The following is a 22,391-nucleotide window of genomic DNA, read 5'->3' on the forward strand; positions in this document are numbered from 1 at the left end:
CTGTCATTTTTTTTTTAAAATGTACACTTACACTACTATTAAACAAGATATGAGTGGTGCCACTGGGCAACTGGGCACAGTATACGCTGTGAGCCTGACACAAAAAAGCAGACTGATGTTTCCCAGTCCAAAAAGTTTTTATTTTTTTAAATGTACACTTACACTACTATTAATCAAGATATGAGTGGTGCCACTGGGCAAGTGGACACAGTATACGCTGTGAGCCTGACACAAAAAAGCAGACTGATGTTTCACAGTCCAAAAAGTTTTTATTTTTTTAAATGTACACTTACACTACTATTAAACAAGATATGAGTGGTGGCACTGGGCAACTGGGCACAGTATACGCTGTGAGCCTGACACAAAAAAGCAGACTGATGTTTCACAGTCCAAAAACTTTTTTTTTTTTTTTTAAATGTACACTTACACTACTATTAAACAAGATATGAGTGGTGGCACTGGGCAAGTGGGCACAGTATACGCTGTGAGCCTGACACAAAAAAGCAGACTGATGTTTCACAGTCCAAAAAGTTTTTTTTGTTTTTAAATGTACACTTACACTACTATTAAACAAGATATGAGTGGTGGCACTGGGCAAGTGGGCACAGTATACGCTGTGAGCCAGACACAAAAAAGCAGACTGATGTTTCACAGTCCAAAAACTGTTTTTTTTTTAAAATGTACACTTACACTACTATTAAACAAGATATGAGTGGTGGCACTGGACAAGTGGGCACAGTATACGCTGTGAGCCTGACAAAAAAAGCAGACTGATGTTTCACAGTCCAAAAACTTTTTTTTTTTAAATGTACACTTACACTACTATTAAACAAGATATGAGTGGTGGCACTGGGCAAGTGGGTACAGTATACGCTGTAAGCCTGGCACACACGCTGGCAGGCAGGCAACTGCAATTAGATTACACTAGCAGACTGATGTTTCACAGTCAAAAAAGTTTTGTTTTTTTTAATTTACACTACTGTTACACCAGATATGAGTGGTGACACTGGGCAAGTGGGCCTGGCACACACGCTGGCAGGCAGGCAACTGCAATTAGATTACACTAGCAGACTGATGTTTCACAGTCAAAAAGTTTTTTTTTTTTTAAATTTACACTACTGTTACACCAGATATGAGTGGTGGCACTGGGCAAGTGGGCACAGTATACGCTGTGAACCTGGCACACACGCTGGCAGGCAGGCAACTGCAATTAGATTACACTAGCAGACTGATGTTTCACAGTCAAAAAAATTTATTTTTTTTAAATTTACACTACTGTTACAACAGATATGAGTGGTGGCACTGGCAAGTGGGCCTGGCACACACGCTGGCAGGCAGGCAGGCAACTGCAATTAGATTACACTAGCAGACTGATGTTTCACAGTCAAAAAAGTTTTTTTTTAAAATTTACACTACTGTTACACCAGATATGAGTGGTGGCACTGGGCAAGTGGGCACAGTATGCGCTGTGAGCCTGGCACACACGCTGGCAGGCAGGCAACTGCAATTAGATTACACTAGCAGACTGATTTTTCACAGTCAAAAAAGTTTGTTTTTTTAAATTTACACTACTGTTACACCAGATTTGAGTGGTGGCACTGGGCAAGTGGGCCTGTCACACACGCTGGCAGGCAGGCAACTGCAATTAGATTACACTAGCAGACTGATGTTTCACAGTCAAAAAGTTTTTTGTTTTTTTTTAAATTTACACTACTGTTACACCAGATATGAGTGGTGGCACTGGGCAAGTGGGCACAGTATACGCTGTGAGCCTGGCACACACGCTGGCAGGCAACTGCAATTAGATTACACTAGCAGACTGATGTTTCACAGTCAAAAAAGTTTTTTTCTTTAAATTTACACTACTGTTACACCAGATTTGAGTGGTGGCACTGGACAAGTGGGCCTGGCACACACGCTGGCAGGCAACTGCAATTAGATTACACTAGCAGACTGATGTTTCACAGTCAAAAAAGTTTGTTTTTTTAAATTTACACTACTGTTACACCAGATTTGAGTGGTGGCACTGGGCAAGTGGGCCTGTCACACACGCTGGCAGGCAGGCAACTGCAATTAGATTACACTAGCAGACTGATGTTTCACAGTCAAAAAGTTTTTTGTTTTTTTTTAAATTTACACTACTGTTACACCAGATATGAGTGGTGGCACTGGGCAAGTGGGCACAGTATACGCTGTGAGCCTGGCACACACGCTGGCAGGCAACTGCAATTAGATTACACTAGCAGACTGATGTTTCACAGTCAAAAAAGTTTTTTTCTTTAAATTTACACTACTGTTACACCAGATTTGAGTGGTGGCACTGGACAAGTGGGCCTGGCACACACGCTGGCAGGCAACTGCAATTAGATTACACTAGCAGACTGATGTTTCACAGTCAAAAAGTTTTTTTTTTTTAAATTTACACTACTGTTACACCAGATTTGAGTGTTGACACTGGGCAAGTGGGCCTGGCACACACGCTGGCAGGCAGGCAGGCAACTGCAATTAGATTACACTAGCAGACTGATGTTTCACAGTCAAAAAGTTTTTTTTCTTTTTTAAATTTACACTACTGTTACACCAGATATGAGTGGTGGCACTGTGGGCAAGTGGGCACAGTATACGCTGTGAACCTGGCACACACGCTGGCAGGCAGGCAGGCAACTGCAATTAGATTACACTAGCAGACTGATGTTTCACAGTCAAAAAAGTTTTGTTTTTTTTAAATTTACACTACTGTTACACCAGATATGAGTGGTGGCACTGGGCAAGTGGGCCTGACACACACGCTGGCAGGCAACTGCAATTAGATTACACTAGCAGACTGATGTTTCACAGTCAAAAAAGTTTTTTTTTTTAAATTTACACTACTGTTACACCAGATATGAGTGGTGGCACTGGGCAAGTGGGCACAGTATGCTCTGTGAGCCTGGCACACATGCTGGCAGGCAGGCAACTGCAATTAGATTACACTAGCAGACTGATGTTTCACAGTCAAAAAAGTTTGTTTTTTTAAATTTACACTACTGTTACACCAGATTTGAGTGGTGGCACTGGGCAAGTGGGCCTGTCACACACGCTGGCAGGCAGGCAACTGCAATTAGATTACACTAGCAGACTGATGTTTCACAGTCAAAAAGTTTTTTGTTTTTTTTAAATTTACACTACTGTTATACCAGATATGAGTGGTGGCACTGGGCAAGTGGGCACAGTATACGCTGTGAGCCTGGCACACACGCTGGCAGGCAACTGCAATTAGATTACACTAGCAGACTGATGTTTCACAGTCAAAAAAGTTTTTTTCTTTAAATTTACACTACTGTTACACCAGATTTGAGTGGTGGCACTGGGCAAGTGGGCCTGGCACACACGCTGGCAGGCAACTGCAATTAGATTACACTAGCAGACTGATGTTTCACAGTCAAAAAGTTTTTTTTCTTTTTTAAATTTACACTACTGTTACATCAGATATGAGTGGTGGCACTGGGCAAGTGGGACTGGCATACACGATGGCAGGCAGGCTACTGCAATTAGATTACACTAGCAGACTGATGTTTCACAGTCAAAAAAGTTTTTTTTTTTTATAATTTACACTACTGTTACACCAGATATGAGTGGTGGCACTGGGCAAGTGGCTTGGCCGGCAGGCAACTGCAATTAGATTACACAGGAAAAAAAAACAGACTGATGTTCTAGCCCTAAAAAGGGCTTTTTGGGGTGCTGTCCTTACAGCAGAGATCAGATGAGTCCTTCAGGACTGTAGTGGACACTGAATACACTAGCCTAGCTATCAATTTCCCTATTAAATCAGCAGCAGCTACACTGTCCCTCCTCTCACTAAGAATACAGCTTCCAAATGAATCTAAAATGGATGCTGTTCAGGAGGTAGGAGGGTCTGGGAGGGAGTGTCTGCTGCTGATTGGCTGGAATGTGTCTTCTGACTGTGAGGTAGAGGGTCAAAGTATTACTCAATGATGACGAATAGGGAGCGGATCAAACACCACATATTGGGCCCAAGACAAGGCGATTTAAAACTTAACTTTTATTAATTTAATAATACATAAAAAAGTAGAAAAGGGTATTAAAATTCCAACTGGTGTAGAAATGGGAGAATGCAACTCCTAAGGAGGATAATCTAACCAGTAAATGATATGCTCTCCAAGTTATGTCTACTAGAGGAGGGGGAAAAAATTATTTTAAATGTATTAATACCCAAGGTTATGGGATTGTATCTCTTTCTTGTTGCTAACCCCCTATTTTAATAGAATCCTCGCATGTCTTGGGGGTGAGTGATACCAATTGTCTTGGGCCCAGTACCTAGGCACACATGGCCATTTAACCAGTATTTTGCTGTTGAGTGCTACCAAGTACACTCTTTCAATTGCAGATTGCAATTGATTTTTCTAGTTTGCCTCTCACAGTGTACAGCACCTAAGTCTCCGCATACATTTCCCTTTTGTTATTTCTCATATTCCAGGAGAATTGAATAAATTGTGGGACACAGCTATCGTAGTGCCGTTGTCTTTTTTGTTCTTTCAAACACCACATATGTTCGCCCGCCGTGGCGAACGCAAATATGCTATGTTCGGCGGGAACTATTCGCCAGAGAACTATTCGCGACATCACTATTGACCATCCTCTCCTCCTAATAAGCCTACATTTATTGGCATCCAAGACACAGCCCTTTCCTGGTTGCCTTCATATCTCTCAAACTATTTGTTTACAGTTTCTTTTAACAGCAATTTCTTTGATCTTTTGCCTCTCTCAGTTGGAGTATCAAAAGGCTCTGTCTTGTTTTTCTTTCTCTATGCACCCTCCCTTGGAAAAATGTATATCCTCCTTTGGGTTACAGTATCACTTATACACTGATGGTACCCAAATCTGTATTTCATCTCCTGATATCTCTCCCTTTTTACTCAACCAGATTACGTACTATCTCTCTGCAATTTCCTCTTGCATGTCCAAACACTATCTCCAAGTCAATCTGTCTAAAACCGATATACTTCTTATCCCCCCCCTTTAAGACATCCAACACCTGACATTTCTCTGACAGGGACTCTATTCTCAACACTTCACCCCAGGTCTGCTGTCTTGGGGTCGCACTTGATTTAGAACTCACATTCACCCCACATATACAAGCGCTTACCAAATCCTAATGTGCACACCTTGCAAAAAACTGCAAAAATACTAATCAATTCCCTCTATTTGTAACACATTGATTATTGCAATCTAGTTCTAAATGGCCTCCACAAACATTGCTTCTCCTAATCTAATCTATTATGAATGCTTCAGCTAGACTCATCCAATCTACATCAGATGCTCTACTCTTTCAGTCTCTACACCGGCTCCCCATACCCTCCAGAATACAATTCAAAGTATTAACCCTAACCTATAAAACTCTCAACAGCCTCACTCCCAACTACATTTCCTCTCTCATCTCCAAATATTTCTGACCCGTCCTCTTCGCTCAACCTCTGACCTACGTCTCTCCACTCCTATTATCTCTACGTCCCGCTACCGCCTCCAAGACTTCTCACATACTTGCTCTGTCCTCTGGAACTTCTACCCCGCCCATTAGACTGTCTCTAACCTTGTATAGCTTCAGATGCTTCTTGAAAACATATCTATTCAGAGAGCCTTACCAGGGTTTGTCAGTCATCTCAGAATCTTAACTTGATATTCACTGGAACACATGAGTGAATCTGCACCACAACGCTATAAGCTGTGTCAGTAGATTGGTAAAAGGAGCCATATATATCATGAAATGTATAGAAGTTGTATAGCAGTTGAATAGAAATATTCAGTTAAAAATCAAGTACACAGCACTGCAATTTCAAGGTGATTTTTTTATTTCAGTAACAATAACTATGGTTATAATATAAAGTCTACAAAAGCAACCCCCCCCCAGCTATGTTTATTAGGGATGTATCAAAAAACATCTACCCCTCAAACTCTGCCCTCCTACCTAACCCTTCTATTAACAAAATGTTCTGCTACTTTACTCCTTTAACAGTGGAAGAAATCTCTGTTCGCCTACCTTTGGCTCATCTCACAACCTGCCCACTTAAAGGGACATTCCGGTCAAAATACAAATGCACATAGATGAATTACATCTTTAGATAGAAACATATTTGCAATATTCATGTATTGCTAAAAATGCTTCTAGTAAAAGTTATCACTGCTTTAGTGTTAACATTTTTCTATGCACGTGCATGTGAAGCATAGCTAGATAGTCTCAGTGCACCAGCATCTTAAAAACTACACCTACTCAGAGAGCCAGTGGGGCTTGTATCATGTTATGTCAGCTAATAACAAATTGAGTCATTACCAGATGGTACAAGCACCTTAGGCTCTCTGAGCAAGTGCTGTGCTTAAAATGCTGGTGCACGGTGCATACTTAAATACACTTTTGAAACAGCTATAGCTTTTATTAGAAGCATTTTAGCTAATGCATGTATATGACAAAAATGCTTCTATTCAAAGCTGAAATGCTTCCATGTAGATTCCAATTTTGGCAGGAATGTCCCTTTAATTAAACATGAAATACCACTAAAGGGACATGAAACCCATTTTTTTCCTTTCACGATTCAGATATAAAATACAGTTTAAAACAACTTTCCAATTTACTTCTATTATCAAATTTTCTTCATTTTCTTGTTATCCTTTATTAAAAAGCAGGCATATAAGCTCAAGAGTGGCAGCAGCTTTGCAACAATGTTATACATAATCAAGAGCACTAGATGGCAGCACTATTTCTTCGGGCATGTGCATACTACCTATCTAGATATCTCTTCAACAAAGAATAACAAGAGAATAAAGCAAATATGATAATAGAAGTAACTTGAACAAATTTTTGAAATTGAATTCTCTATCTAAATCCCGAAAGAAAAAAATGTGGGATTTTAGGTTCCTTTAAATTCTCAATTTCAAATTACAATGCCACTGGAGGAATTTGGTACCAAAAAAAAAAACAGATTTTAAGACCACATAAAATAGAGATATATAGGCTTTAATATGATTTGTAAATGCATGATTACTTATTAATTTAACTCAAAATAGTACTTAAAAGGGAGTAAACACCTTGTAATTACAAGACATGTCTGTTGTCCTGCTATAGAGTAGCATACCATCCAAGTCTTAACATTTTTACTGCCATTCTTTTTCAATAGCCAAACTTCACGCACCATTTGCCTTATTTGGAGGAGCCAATCTGGTCTTTAGTTTGCAGACAACAAGGCTAGGCACTGTCATAAAGTTAGTATAAAAGTAATTGTTTTACAGTTGTTATCTGATAAAGACAATTGGAAGAGATATGTAGCAGATTTAGCCTTGAGAAGTCAGCAGGTGCCTTTCAATTGATATAAATTAGAAAGTTGCTTAAAATCGTATGCTCTATCTTAATCATGTATGAAAAATGTTTGGGTTTCATATTCCTTTAAAGTGATGGGAAACTAACATTTGTATTTACAATATTTGTAATTATAAAGTAAAAGATGGGGACTTTAATTCATGAAAGGCTTTGTGAACGCTTAATTGTTTTTAATATTTACACTTTTGTGTCTTCATATATTCTGCCGTTCCTGCGCCCGTAATGAATACTCTGTTTCTTAATTTAGTGATGGTTCCGACTGTAGCCAATTATGTCACGCGCCCTTTGGTGTCCAAAACCAGGGGCGTTATTATTTACTTGCTGGGCGACAAAGGGGGAGAAATACGATTGGCTACAGCCTGAATCGTCACTGAAGTAAGAAATAGAATATCCGTTATGAGCGGAGGAATGGCAGAATATATGAAGACACAAAAGTGTAATTATTTGTTTACAAAGCCTTTTATGAATTTACTTTATGACTACAAATATTAAAAATATATCTAGCTATAGTCTTCAACAAAGTATACCAGGAGAACAAAGTGCTAGCTGAACACAGTGGTAAGCCAATGACGAGGCATATATGCACAGCCACCAATCAGCAGCTAGCTCCCAGATCCTGAGCCTACCTAGGTATACTTTTCAACAAAGGATTCCAAGAGAACAAAACACATTTGATAATAGAAATAAATTGGAAAGTTGTTTAAAACCCAAAGCTCTATCTGAGTCATGAATGCTTAATTTTTACTTTGCTGTCCCTTTAGCAAAAACTTTACTTGATGGAAAAACTACCCCAGATGGAGCAGAACATCCTAGCTGCCAGCAGGGGGCAGACACACACACTAGTTACATTATGAGTCAATGATGCCAATGGGAAACAGATGCTTTGTGTGAATCCTTATTGGAGGTCATTATATTTCACTTTCTTAAAAGTACAGTCTTGTGTAATTTAAAAGGATGTGGTCTTCTAACCTATTTATAGAGCATACTAGTGGCATGGTTTTTTTCACGGCTTAGCTGTGTTTTTGCAGCCTGCTCTGACAGATTAAATGAAAGAATATATTAGCTACACTTTTATATTTGTTTATTTGATATTTGTTTATTTTAGCATAGCAGAAGATTTTCCTTTGATCTTTACAGAATGTTACAACAAGTTTCTAATATCCAGATCATGTAAACAAATGTGCATGATACTGGCAGTTCAAAGACCTTTTTCATGGGGTGTCTATAAAAGGAGTTGTTCAATGACACTCACTGCTATAGTACTGCAGCAATTATAATGTCACACTTCTCATTAATATGACTTTCCTTGTAAGCAAATTATGTCTTCATGATGGAGCAAAAGAGTTAAAGGGGACCTGAATTCATGACTCGGATAGAACATACAATTTTATAGGACTTTCCAATTTACTTCTATTCTAAAATTTGCTCAATTTCCTTGTTGTCCTTTGTTGAGGGAGCAGCAGTGCGCTACTGGGAGCTAGCTCTGTGAGTACCCTGTGAGTGCTTTCTATTTAGGGCATCAGTATTTTCTGGCTGTACTGCACTATGGGATTGTTTACATTGAGCCATAATTAGGTTTGCCCGAGGTCACAAACAGATAAATATGCTGTCGGAAGCAATTTTTTTTTATTGACTGCTTCTGATGGCGCATTAAACCTCAATATCGGCAAATTTTTTTTGCATCTTAACCCCTTAACGACCGAGGACGTGCAGGGTACGTCCTCAAAAAAAAGGCAGTTAACGCCTGAGGACGTACCCTGCACGTCCTCGGTGTGGAAAGCAGCTGGAAGCGATCCTGTTTGCTTCCAGCTGCTTTCCGGTTATTGCAGTGATGCCTCGATATGGAGGCATCCTGCAATAACCTTTTGAAGCCATCCGATGCAGAGAGAGCCACTCTGTGGCCCTCTCTGCACCGGAGATCGGTGGCTTCCTTCGTTGGTGGGTGGGAGCAGTACCGGGAGGCGGGTGGCGGCCATCGATGGCCCTGGAGATGTGGAGGGGGGCGGGATCGTGGGCGGGGATGCCCGGGGGCGCGCACGGACGCGCGCGCGTGCACGGGGAGGGAGCGGGTGGGAACCGCTACACTACAGAAAAAGGCAATCAGTTAAAAAAACTAAAAAAAAAAAATACGATCAATGAGGTGGTGGGGGTTTGTGGTGGTGGGGGGGGGGCTGTTTGGGGAAGCTACACTACAGAAAAAAAAAAACTAAGGAAAAAAAAAGCCCTTTTTTGTGCAAGCTGGGTACTGGCAGACAGCTGCCAGTACTCAAGATGGCCCCCAATAAGGCAGATAGGGAAGGTTACAGAGCTGTTTTGGGGGGGATCAGGGAGGTTGGAGGCTAAGGGGGGTCCTACACAGCAGAAGAATTATTTTATTTTTTTTTTTAAAAAAAACTAAACCCCCCAAAAAGCTTTTATTTTAGTACTGGCAGACTTTCTGCCAGTACTTAAGATGGCGGGGACAATTGTGGGGTGGGGGAGGGAAGGGAGCTGTTTGAGAGGGATCAGGGGGTCTGATGTGTCAGGTGGGAGGCTGATCTCTACACTAAAGCTAAAATTAACCCTGCAAGCTCCCTACAAACTTCCTAATTAACCCCTTCACTGCTAGCCATAATACACGTGTGATGCGCAGCAGCATTTTGCGGCCTTCTAATCACCAGAAAGCAACGCCAAAGTCATATATATCTGCTATTTCTGAACAAAGGGGATCCCAGAGAAGCATTTACAACCATTTGTGCCATAATTGCACAAGCTGTTTGTAAATGATTTCAGTGAGAAACCTAAAATTGTGAAAAATTTAACGTTTTTTTTTTATTTGATCGCATTTGGCGGTGAAATGGTGGCATGAAATATACCAAAATGGGCCTAGATCAATACTTTGGGTTGTCTACTACACTACACTAAAGCTAAAATTAACCATACAAGCTCCCTACAAGCTCCCTAATTAACCCCTGCACTGCTGGGCATAATACACGTGTGGTGCGCAGCGGAATTTAGCGGCCTTCTAATTACCAAAAAGCAATGCCAAAGCCATATATGTCTGCTATTTCTGAACAAAGGGGATCCCAGAGAAGCATTTACAACCATTTGTGCCATAATTGCACAAGCTGTTTGTAAATAATTTCAGTGAGAAACCGAAAGTTTGTGAAAAAATTTGTGAAAAAGTGAACGATTTTTTGTATTTGATCACATTTGGCGGTGAAATGGTGGCATGAAATATACCAAAATTGGCCTAGATCAATACTTTGGGATGTCTTCTAAAAAAGATATATACATGTCAATTGATATTCAGGGATTCCTGAAAGATATTAGTGTTCCAATGTAACTAGCGCTAATTTTGAAAAAAAGTAGTTTGGAAATAGCAAAATGCTACTTGTATTTATGGCCCTATAGCTTTCAAAAAAAGCAAAGAACATGTAAATATTAGGTATTTCTAAACTCAGGACAAAATTTAGAAACTATTTAGCATGTTTTCTTTTTGGTGGTTGTAGATGTGTAACAGATTTTGGGGGTCAAAGTTAAAAAAAAGTGTGTTTTTTTCCATTTTTTCCTCATATTTTATAAAAAATTTTATAGTAAATTATAAGATATGATGAAAATAATGGTATTTTTAGAAAGTTAATTTAATGGCGAGAAAAACGGTATATAATATGTGTGGGTACAGTAAATGAGTAAGAGGGAAATTACAGCTAAACACAAACACCGCAAAAATGTAAAAATAGCCTTGGTCCCAAACGGACAGAAAATGGAAAAGTGCTGTGGTCATTAAGGGGTTAAAGAAAGTATTACAAGCCTTGAAAACTTTTACCAGGTTTCCAATGAAAGTGTAAACCTTAGCACACTGTCAGAGGCTGTCGATACATTTAAAAAAAATTACACCCAGCTCAACGAGGTGTAAAAGAGGAAAAGGTTCTTTTTGAGACCTATTTCCCATTAAAACTTTAAAAGTTACAAACAATGCAAGTGTCTCAATGTAGAAAAAAAATGTAATATGTAATATTTATTGTTGTTCTATGTATAGGAAGTGTTGCACTTATTCTCTGGAAATATCAGCATGTATTTTTACATCTGAAAATATATGCAAGCACATATCTACAAAATTCAAACTGTACCTATGCCTAGGGCAGCAAAACATTTCACATAGATTCATAAAGTGGTAAATATAAGTATAATAAAAAATAGTATTTGCTTACAGTTAAATAAATATGTATTATAAATAAGTGTATCTTTATTTTTGTTCCTCTTAGAGGTAAGAAGCACAGACATTAAACGTACATTTTATAATGTAATAGGTATAATAATCTGCACGGTCCCAGGGGTGCAAATATAGCTCAATTTCACTATTAATCATTTGTTTTACCTTGTTGTAAATTAAATGTCTTTTCTTTGTATTGTATGGAAAACAATTCTTAAAGGGATATGAAACCCGATTTTGTTTTTCATGATGCAGATAGAACATACAATTTTAAAGGCATATGAAACCCCTATTTTTTTTTTTTATGGTTCAGATAGAGCGTGCGATTTTAAACAACTTTATAATTTACTTCTATTATCAATTGCTCTTTGTTCTCTTGGCATCTTTTGTTGAAAAGCAGGTACATATGCTTAGGAGCTGGCTCATTTCTGGAGCACTATATGGCAGCAGTTTTGCAAGAATGTTATCCATGTATAAGAGCACTATATGGCAGCACTATTTCCTGCCATGTAGTGCTCTAGATGCCAACCTATGTATCTCTCAAACACAGAATATCATGGGAAAAAGCAAATTTTATAATAGAAGTCATTTGGAACCTTTTTTTTTTTAAACAGTATGCTCTGTCTGAATCACAAAACATTTTATTTTGTGTTTCATAACTCTTCAAACAACTTTTCAAATGACTTCTATTATGAAATTAGCTTCATTCTCTTGGTATCCTTTATTGAAGGAGCAGCAATGCACTACTGGGTGCTAGCTGAACACATCATGTGAACCAATGACAAGAGGCATATATGTGCAGTCACCAAAACGCAGCTAGCTCCCAGAAGTCTATTGCTGCTCTATCAAGAGAATGAAGCAAATTAGATAATAGTAGTGTACTGGAATGTTATTTAAAATTGCATGCTCTATCTGATTCAAGAAAGAAAAATATGGGGTTTCATTTCCCTTTAAATTTTTTCCTCCAATATATAATATATTTGCTTTTGCTCTGATCTAACAATTTGACCTGCTCTTAACAAGAAAAAAATATGCAACAATAATGCACCATGCGCTGAAAAGAAACAAAATAAAGCTAAAAATAAATGATTTTTAAACTGAATTAATGACAGCTGTTTTCTGATTTCCTTCTTCAATAACGTGAGGAGTCTGTAGCGATTAATGGTGCATACCTGCAGGCTGTAATAATCTAGTCGCTGCAGCTGGAAAGGGAGCGACATCTGTAATTTTACAGTAAACAGTACAAACGTAACTTCTACTTTCGTAATTACATAGTGGAAATAATACGCTAGCTTTCTTTTAGCAAAAAATAGACACATTTAACAATCACGTACTGTGGTTTTTGCAATAACTAAAGTCTATCTACTTTCTTAATCAGAAAGAATATTTTGAAATTCTGAAATGCTTTTTAAATAATGGAAACCTCTAACATATACTAGAGATGGGCTTTATTAGTTCATTTGGGTCTTTGCGGAAGGCAAAGGATACAAATGCCCAATCCTGTATTTTACACATGTTCACATCTGGACATCTAGATATGACTGAAACACAATGACAGATTGTCTAGACAAGGTGATGGGAATAAAATAGGGTGGGCGGGTAAACTTTGTTAGTTTTTTTTTTCTATCAAAAGAAAACCATCACACACTTCAGGTCTTTTCTTATTTTCAAAATGATTTGACCCTCTAAATATTATATGGTTATTAAAAATATAGTAATATGTATACAGGAAGACAAATGATATTATACCTATATATCTTGATATTATTTACACGTCGCTCTTCATCTGCTGCACCTCCCTCCTTTAACTTCCACAACAAAACATAAAATCCTGACTCTAACTTTTAAAGCTCTCAATAACACTGTTCCACCCTATATCTCAACCTAGTCTCCAGATACTCGCCATCCCGTTCCCTTGGCTCTGCTCATGACCTCCTTATCGCCTCTTCTCTTGTTACCTCCTCACATTCCCGCCTACAAGATTTCTCTAGACTGTCCCCTAATTTGTGAAACTCTCTTTTTTGCTCTATAAGACTCTCCCCTAGTTTTCAAACGTTCAAGCTCTGCTTAGGGATGCATATAAGATACACTAACATTTCTCTATCTTAGTTCCTCTCCTCCTTAAGTTATCCCCTTGAACCCCCTTAGCATGTAAACTATGAGCCTAGCTGCTTTGTAGATCACTTTCATGAGAGATGATTTACAACAGTGAAACTTTTGGCAGGGCCCTCTATCCCTATATCTCTCCTGTTACCTTGCATATTGGACCCATGTCTTTAGCGCTGTGGAACCTGTTGGCGCTCTATAAATAACTGATAATAATAATTATTATTTATTTTCTTGCTTACTCAGGAGAAAGCAACTGGACACACATTTTTTTTAACTGTTTTTATTCGTTAAAATGTCTCTCTAAAGAATTGGTTTGATGTACCCTACAATGTTACTCAGTGGCTTTTTAGATTGACCTTCTGCAGGCTTAAACTAAGAATTATTTGTACGCTGATGCTTTATTTTGTTATTTAAATTATAGTGTAATGTAGTTGGCTTTTTGAGGCCTGAAAACCTAGTTTGCTTGAAGTACTTGGGTCCAACTCTAGGCCTAGAGTTCTGAAAATCTGTACAATTTAAGGATCATTCAGGGGTGTAACTAAACCTCATTGGGCCTCTGGGCAACCGCTGTGATGGGGCCCCCTATTTTAACAGCAACCTTTCTGATCACCTAAGACTTAGTCATCATTTTTTTTGCTTAGTATGTGTCAGAGGATATAGACTTCATGTACAAATATGGTAGCAGGCTTTTCTGTACAGCAACACTGTGATCATCTTTGAAACCTTTGATTTGTAAAGGGAAATCTAAACACTTTCGTTACACTGTGAGCCCTGTTACTCGTGTGGGAGGGGGGTGTCACAGAGGGGACAGACATGATGAAGGTGGATATTTAGTGACATCAGAGCCAGATAGGCCCCTCAGAGGTGAGGGCCCAGTCTCAACTGAGACCTCTAAGACTCCTTTAGTTACATCCCTGGATCAATTTATTGAGCGCAGAGGTTAAATCAACTGAATTTTTAATCAACCAGAAAGATCCATAATTCTTAACATGTTAATTGCCCTAGACTCACCTAAAAGAGCAGTTTTCTACCATTGTGTTGTAACACAGTGGTAACAAATCTTGATAACTGCCCTGAGCATGAAGCATGTCAGAGGGACATTAAGGCCAAAATGTAATATCCCATAAATTGCTAGATTACAAGGGAAGTGCAAATGATCTTTCACTCAACCTCGTACTAAGAATAAAGTGCCTTATATTATAAGTAGACAATAACATTTTTAATCAGAGCATCTTAACGTGGCTGAAACCTTTTTAGAGAGCTTTCTAGTATTGGGTATTGCACCATAGTTTTAGCGTACTCTCAATTTAGCACCCCAGTGTCTTAGCGCACCCCCAGTTTAGCACACCTTCATCTTAGCATACCCACATTTTAGCACACCATTGGGTTAGCGTGCCCTCAGCTTAGCCCACCATTGGCTTAGTGTACCCTTAGCTTAGCCCTCCATCGGCTTAGTGTACCATCAGTTTAGCCCACCATCGTCTTAGTGTACTCTCAATTTAGTCCACTATCGGTTTAGTGTACCCTCAGATTAGCCCACCATCGGCTTAGTGTACCCTCAGATTAGCACACCATCAGCTTAGTGTACTCTCAGGTTAGCCCACCATCAGTTTTGTGTACCCTCAGGTTAGCCCACCATCAGTTTTGTGTACCCTCAGGTTAGCCCACCATCGGTTTTGTGTACCCTCAAGTTAGCCCACCATCGGTTTTGTGTACCCTCAGGTTAGCCCACCATCGGTTTCGTGTACCCTCAGGTTATACCACCATCAGTTTAGTGTACTCTCAGGTTAGCCCACCATTACTTTAGTGTACTCCCAGGTTAGCACACCATCAGCTTAGTGTACTCTCAGGTTAGCGCACCATCATCTTAGTGTACTCTCAGGTTAGCCCACCATCACTCAGGTTAGCTCACCATCAGTTTAGTGTACCCTCAGGTTATCCCACCATCGTTTTAGTGTACCCTTAGGTTAGCCCACCATCGGCTTAGTGTACTCTCAAGCTATCCCACCATCGGTTTAATGTGCCCTCAGATTAGTGCACCATCGGTTTAGTGTACTCTCAGTTTAACGCACCATCAGCTTAGTGTAATCTCAGGTTAGCCCACCATTGTTTTAGTGAACCCTCAGATTAGTCCACCATTGGCTTAGTGTGCGCTCAAGTTAGCCCACCATCAGCTTAGTGTACTCTCAGTTTAGCACACCATCAGCTTAGTGTACTCTCAGTTTAGCACACCATCAGCTTAGTGTACTCTCAGTTTAGCACGACATCAGCTTAGTGTACCCTTAGGTTATCCCACCGTTGGCTTAGTGTACCCTCAGAATAGTCCACCATCAGCTTTGTGTACCCTCAGGTTAGCTCATTTTTGGTTTAGTGTACCCTCAGATGTGTGCACTCAGTTTAGCACACCATCGGTTTAGTGTACCATCATTTTAGTCCACCATTGGTTTAGTGTACCCTCAGGTTAGCCCACCATCGGTTTAGTGCACCATTAGACTAGTGTGCCCTTAGTTTAGTGCACCATCAATTTAGCTTTTGAGCAGTATCCAAAATTAATTTTAATGCGCTCGTCCATAGATGTCTATTATGTGAGGGATTTATCTGATATGCAGATGTTAGTGCATCATAGACTAAAAAACAACTTTGGACTTGAAATTTGAGCAAAAAAATTGCAGCACCATTGATTGCATTTGAGCATTTTTAATGCACATCTTTTGTGCTCTACTTGTAATCTAGGGCAAAATGTTTGATTATACATAGAAAAAATATATTTCTTATTTACTCTCACTATTGTTGCCTGTATTTTTCTGTAATTTATATCTGAAAATTGTGATTCTTCCACTGCTCCCACTTTAAACAGGATTCCGTCCTGCAGGATTCAAAACCCTAAATCTGACCCTGCAGCATTGTACATAATTATCAGTTCAGGAAGTAATGTATATCTGTCTCTATCATACTCAAGATACTTTTCAAGGGATATGTCCCTGGATTTCTAAACAATGCAAATTTTAAAATACAAAATTATTTATTTTGTATCGGCTAGATTACGTTTTTTGCGGTATGAGTGAAAAAGCAGCGTTAAGGCTCTTTTTCACTACCGCTGGTATTACGAGTCTTGCAGGTTTAGGGGCACCACACACTTTTTTGGCCGTAACGCAACGTAATTACTGCAGCTTTCAAAAAGTCCTTTTTCTATGGGACTTCCACAGCACCGGTATTATGAGTCTGCCTGGGAGGCCAAAAAGTGAGCGGTACACCCTATACCCCCAAGATCGATACCGTAAACTAAGAGTCAATAGTTATGAGTTTTACGCTACAAAGCTGTAACATTTAACTCCTAACTAAAGTGCTAAAAAGTACGCTAACACCCATAAACTACCTATTAACCCCAAAACCGAGGCCCACCCGCATCGCAAACACTAAAATAAAATTATTAACCCCTAATCTGCCGCTCCGTACATCACCGCCACTATAATAAACATATTAACCCCTAAACCGCTGCACTCCCGCATCACAAACACTAGTTAAATATTATTAACCCCTAATCTGCCGCCACCTACCTACATTTATTAACCCCTAATCTGCCGCCCCCAACGTCGCCGCCACTATACTAAATTTATTAACCCCTAAACCTAAGTCTAACCCTAACACACCCTAGCTTAAATATAATTAAAATAAATATAAATAAAACCTACAATTATTACCTAAATTATTCCTATTTAAAACTAAATACTTGCCTGTAAAATAAACCCTAAGCTAGCTACAATATAACTAATAGTTACATTGTAGCTAGCTTAGGGTTTATTTTTATTTTACAGGCAAGTTTGTATTTATTTTAACTAGGTAGAATAGTTTCTAAATAGTTATTAACTATTTACTAACTACCTAGCTAAAATAAATACAAATTTCCCTGTAAAATAAAACCTAACCTGAGTTACACTAACACCTAACCTTACACTACAATTAAATCAATTACCTAAATTAAATACAATTAACTAAATTACAATAAAAAAAAAAACACAAAATAAAAAAAGAAATTATCAGATATTTAAACTAATTACACCTAATCTAAAAGCCCTATCAAAATAAAAAAGCACCCCCCCAAAAAAAAAAAACCCTAGCCTAAACTAAACTACTAATAGCCATTAAAAGGGCCTTTTGCGGGGCATTGCCCCAAGAAAATCAGCTCTTTTGCCTGTAAAAAAAATACAAACAACCCCCCAACAGTAAAACCCACCACCCAACCAACCCCCCAAATAAAATCCTAACTAAAAAAACCTAAGCTCCCCATTGCCCTGAAAAGGGCATTTGGATGGGCATTGCCCTTAAAAGGGCATTTAGCTCTTTTTCTGCCCAAACCCTAATCTAAAAATAAAACCCACCCAATAAACCCTTAAAAAAAACTAACACTAACCCATGAAGATCCACTTACAGTTTTGAAGACCGGACATCCATCCTCAACGAAGCCAGGAGAAGTCTTCATCCAAGCGGCAAGAAGTCCTCAACGAAGCCGGGAGAAGTCTTCATCCAAGCCGGCAGAAGTGGTCCTCCAGACGGTAGAAGTCTTCATCCAGATGGCATCTTCTATCTTCATCCATCCGGCGCGGAGCAGCTCCATCTTCAAGAAATCCGGCGAGGGGCATCCTCTTCAATCGATGTCTTCTTGCAGAATGAAGGTTCCTTTAAATGACATCATCCAAGATAGCGTCCCTTGAATTCCGATAGGCTGATAGAATCAGAATTAAAGGTGAAAAAATCCTATTGGCTGATGCAATCAGCCAATAGGATTGAGCTTTAATCCAATTGGCTGATCCAATCAGCCAACAGGATTGAGCTTGCATTCTATTGGCTGTTCCATTATTATTTTATAGGTAAGTATTTAGTTTTAAATAGGAATTATTTAGGTAATGATATTAGGTTTTATTTAGATTTATTTTAATTATATTTAAGTTAATGGGTGTTGGGGTTAGGGTTAGACTTAGGTTTAGGGGTTAAAAATTTTTTGTATAGTAGCGGCGACGTTAGGGGCGGCAGATTAGGGGTTAATAAATGTAGGTAGGTGGCGGCGATGTTAGGGGCTGCAGATTAGGGGTTAATAATATTTAACTAGTGCTTGCGATGCAGGAGTACGGCGGTTTAGGGTTTAATATGTTTATTATAGTGGCGGCGACGTTGGGGACGGCAGATTTGGGGTTAATAAATATAATGTAGGTGTTGGCGATGTCGGGGGCTGCAGATAGGGGTTAATAAGTGTAAGGGGTGTTTAGGATCGGGGTTCATGTTAGGGTGTTAGGTGTAAACATAAATTTAGTTTCCCCATAGGAATCAATGGGGCTGCATTACGGAGCTTTACGCTGCTTTTTTGCAGGTGTTAGACTTTTTTTCAGCCAGCTCTCCCCATTGATGTCTATGGAGAAATCGTGCACGAGCACGTAAAACCAGCTCACAACAGCTTTCAGCAGCGCTGGTATTGGAGTGCGGTATGGAGCTCAATTTTGCTTTACGCTCACTTCTTGCCTGTTAATGCCGGGTTTTTCTAAACCTGTAATACCAACACTGTAGGGAAGTGAGCGGTGACAATAACGTGCAAGTTAGCACCGCACCCCTCATAATGCAAAACTCGTAATCTAGCCGTAAGTTAACTATTAGCAATACAGTGGTTAATTGCTGATATACACTCTCCATGTATAAAATGATTTTAAATTGCATTTATATAGTATGATATTTATTTTGTGTAATAACAGGTATTAAGCTAATCTTTCATCAAAAAAAATGCATTGAATATTTGCAAAATGTGGAAATAGATTTTGTTGTAAATTTTTTTTCCCCCCAGCATCTCTGGATAACTGGCTACTTTTGGATGGATCGTCTGTTATCACTGACCCATCTCTGTCTACTTTTGATGAAGTACAAATCAGCAATAACTACTCTAATTCACTAACTGATGCTCAGAATTATTGCTTATCAGGTAAATAATGCCATGAAACAAACTACTTTTCTCACAGTCTTATTTCAAGAGAAATATCAGAGATCAGAATTTCAGAAATATGATTCTTTGAGAGTAGAATGCACAATATGGCTTATTTCTCACCACACAAAGGCGAATTTTGTGCATTCACATAATAACCTGATATAGATTGTTTTTAATGTGAACCCACAGATAGCATAAGGTTTGATATAGAACTAAAATGTCATGGGGAGGAGATACCATACCACAGAATGTGGTAGGTTTATATTTCAAGTGTATTGTAATCTTGCTGCAATACTATTTTGGTGTAGGTGGGTTTTGTGATATTTGGTAACTTGGATTTAGAATTCTTTGGACCCAGGTTAGTGCATGTGTATAGGGCTAGGGCTTGGCCTACAGTTGGTATTAGGAAAAGTGTTGGACTATAATTAACCCTTTAGATAACAGGAATTTAACAAAAGTTATCTTCATGATGACATCGCTTTACAGGTCACATTTCTGCAGCCACACTCCCTGCAAAGCAGTATTGTCACCAAGACTACTTCTTACCTGTCATATTATGATAACCTTGATGTTTCTATCTCGGTGACATTCACATTAAATTACATAAAGTTCTGTAGATTACCAGTTAGCCACATAATCTAAATTTTGGTCATTAGCCATACAGATATAATAACAGAATTCCATTCTTCCCTACCTTTACTTTTATTTCTATGTTTCATGTATTGAAAATTACAATCCTTACATCTTCACAAGCAGAAACCTACAACCAATGATTCCTTAGAAAAAAATGTTGGTGGCAAAAATCCATCTGTTATATCTATCCCTTTAATTTAATAAAACTTAATATAAGTGTGCAAATGTATTTCTCCCTCACAAGTAATTTTAACTTTTGATTGCAGTATATTATACACAAATACAAGGCAGGTGTTAGTAATACATGTGTATATCTTCTGTTGATAGATAACTGCAAAGAACAAAAAACCCCATTAAAACATTAGTTGGTTCTCACAAAGTGAGTTTTGTTAAATTAAAGCAAACATATAACTAGACTGAAATGAGGACATCTCAGATAACTGATGTGGATCTTGGTTGGTAGAAAACAGAGTTGAATCGATAGTAGATTTTGATGGTACCAGGGTGCAATATTCTGAATGTATAACAACACTGCTTCCAATGTCTTGGTGTTTTCTTTCTGTATTAAATTCGTTTTTTTGTTCTTAATTTCTTAACTATTTCAATCCTTTAGAAGAACCATATGGGCATATTTATCAAAGTGCGAGCGGACATGCTACAATGTAGCGTATCATGTCCGCTGCACATCGATAAATGCCGACAGCATATGCTGTCAGGATTTATGATTGCACAAGCAGTTCACCAGAACTGCTTGTACAATACCGCCCCCTGCAGATTTGTGACCAATCAGCCGCTAGCAGGGGTGTTAATCAACCTGACAAGTTATGGAGCAGCGGTCTTTAAAAACAAGGGGCATCAAGTTCCATTCAGAGCTTGATAATTCGGCCCCAATATCTGAGTTATGTTATACACTAAATAACATAAGAATCAGGCTTTTTGGAGGTGCATGTGGGGATTTTGCTGGGTTTTCTATACACCTAGCACAAAGTAAAATATATGGGGCCAACTCAATATTAAAACAGAAGGCAATTTATTTTACTATTGAATGCTAGCACCAGGGGTGCAATAGCTTTTACAAGTTATTTCAGTAGAATCTTCTCAATATTACTATGTCTACTCTAGTAACAATTTTTGATTGGCTCCTCTAAATAAAGCAAGCTGTATAGTCCATGATTAAGCGCCACATCTCAATATCATTGTTATGTGTTGGGGATAAAAGTTAATTTTTAATCAAATCTCTTAGAACTGAAGCTGCTGGGGAAGTTTGGTCATTGAATTGCACTTGAAGCAAAATGTTAATGTATTCAGACAAAATGTACAGTCAACTAGTATGTTATTTATTACAAGTCTTCAAAAAAAAGTCTTGTAATTTAAAAGGTGCTTCTTTTTATATATCAGGCAGCAATTTTAACTCACATTTATGTTCTTTACATCCTTTATATTATTTTACTACCTCTCCACAGAATGCTCAAGAATTCAGTCCTGTGCACTAACTACAATTGAGCTTAAGCAGACGTCAATACGATGTATGTTTTATCCTGAGACCCAGACCTGCTACTATAGTTTGAATAGCCATCACTGTCAAGTTCTAGTCAAGGAACAAGCAACATATGTTTTTCGAAAGAAAGGTAAGGAATTTGCCTGTATAAATATCCAAGTAAGAATTTCATATAATGTAATATATAGCACCCATAAGCATATATATTTAACCCCTTGGCGACCGAGGACATGTCAGGCATGTTTTACAAAAAAATACAGTTAAGGACCAAGAACGTGCCTGACATGTCCTCTGAGGTTTCAAGCGGTGGAAGCGATTGTGATCGCTTCCAGCTGCTTTCAAGGTATTGCAGTAATGCCTTGATATTGAGGCATCACTGCAATACCTTTTTTACCCACTGATGCAGAGAGGGCAACTCTGCATCGGCCAGGAATGATGCCAATCGTTGGTGGGTGGGAGACATTACAGGGAGGCGGGTGGGCGGCCCATCGTTGGGGGATATATGTCAGAGGGGGGCGGGATTGTATGCAGGGGAGCTCCACTATGGAACATAAAAAGTGTAATGGATGGAGGGAGAGGGTAATCTGAGCGCTGGAAGCCACTCAAACAGTATTGGAGC

General features: G+C 38.8%; 1 protein-coding gene across 1 annotated transcript in view; it reads left to right on the plus strand.

Annotated features, from left to right (window-relative positions):
• Nucleotides 1-22,391, plus strand: part of TG (thyroglobulin) — a 535,242-nt gene that overhangs the window by 275,115 nt on the left and 237,736 nt on the right. The window contains exons 36-37 of the mRNA XM_053715949.1: nt 19,504-19,638; nt 21,738-21,902. Of these exons, the coding sequence (XP_053571924.1) occupies nt 19,504-19,638; nt 21,738-21,902 (300 nt within the window). The remainder of the gene's footprint in view (nt 1-19,503; nt 19,639-21,737; nt 21,903-22,391) is intronic.

This window comes from Bombina bombina, chromosome 5 (assembly GCF_027579735.1).
Source record: "Bombina bombina isolate aBomBom1 chromosome 5, aBomBom1.pri, whole genome shotgun sequence".
In the NCBI taxonomy this organism is placed as follows: Eukaryota; Metazoa; Chordata; class Amphibia; order Anura; family Bombinatoridae; genus Bombina; species Bombina bombina.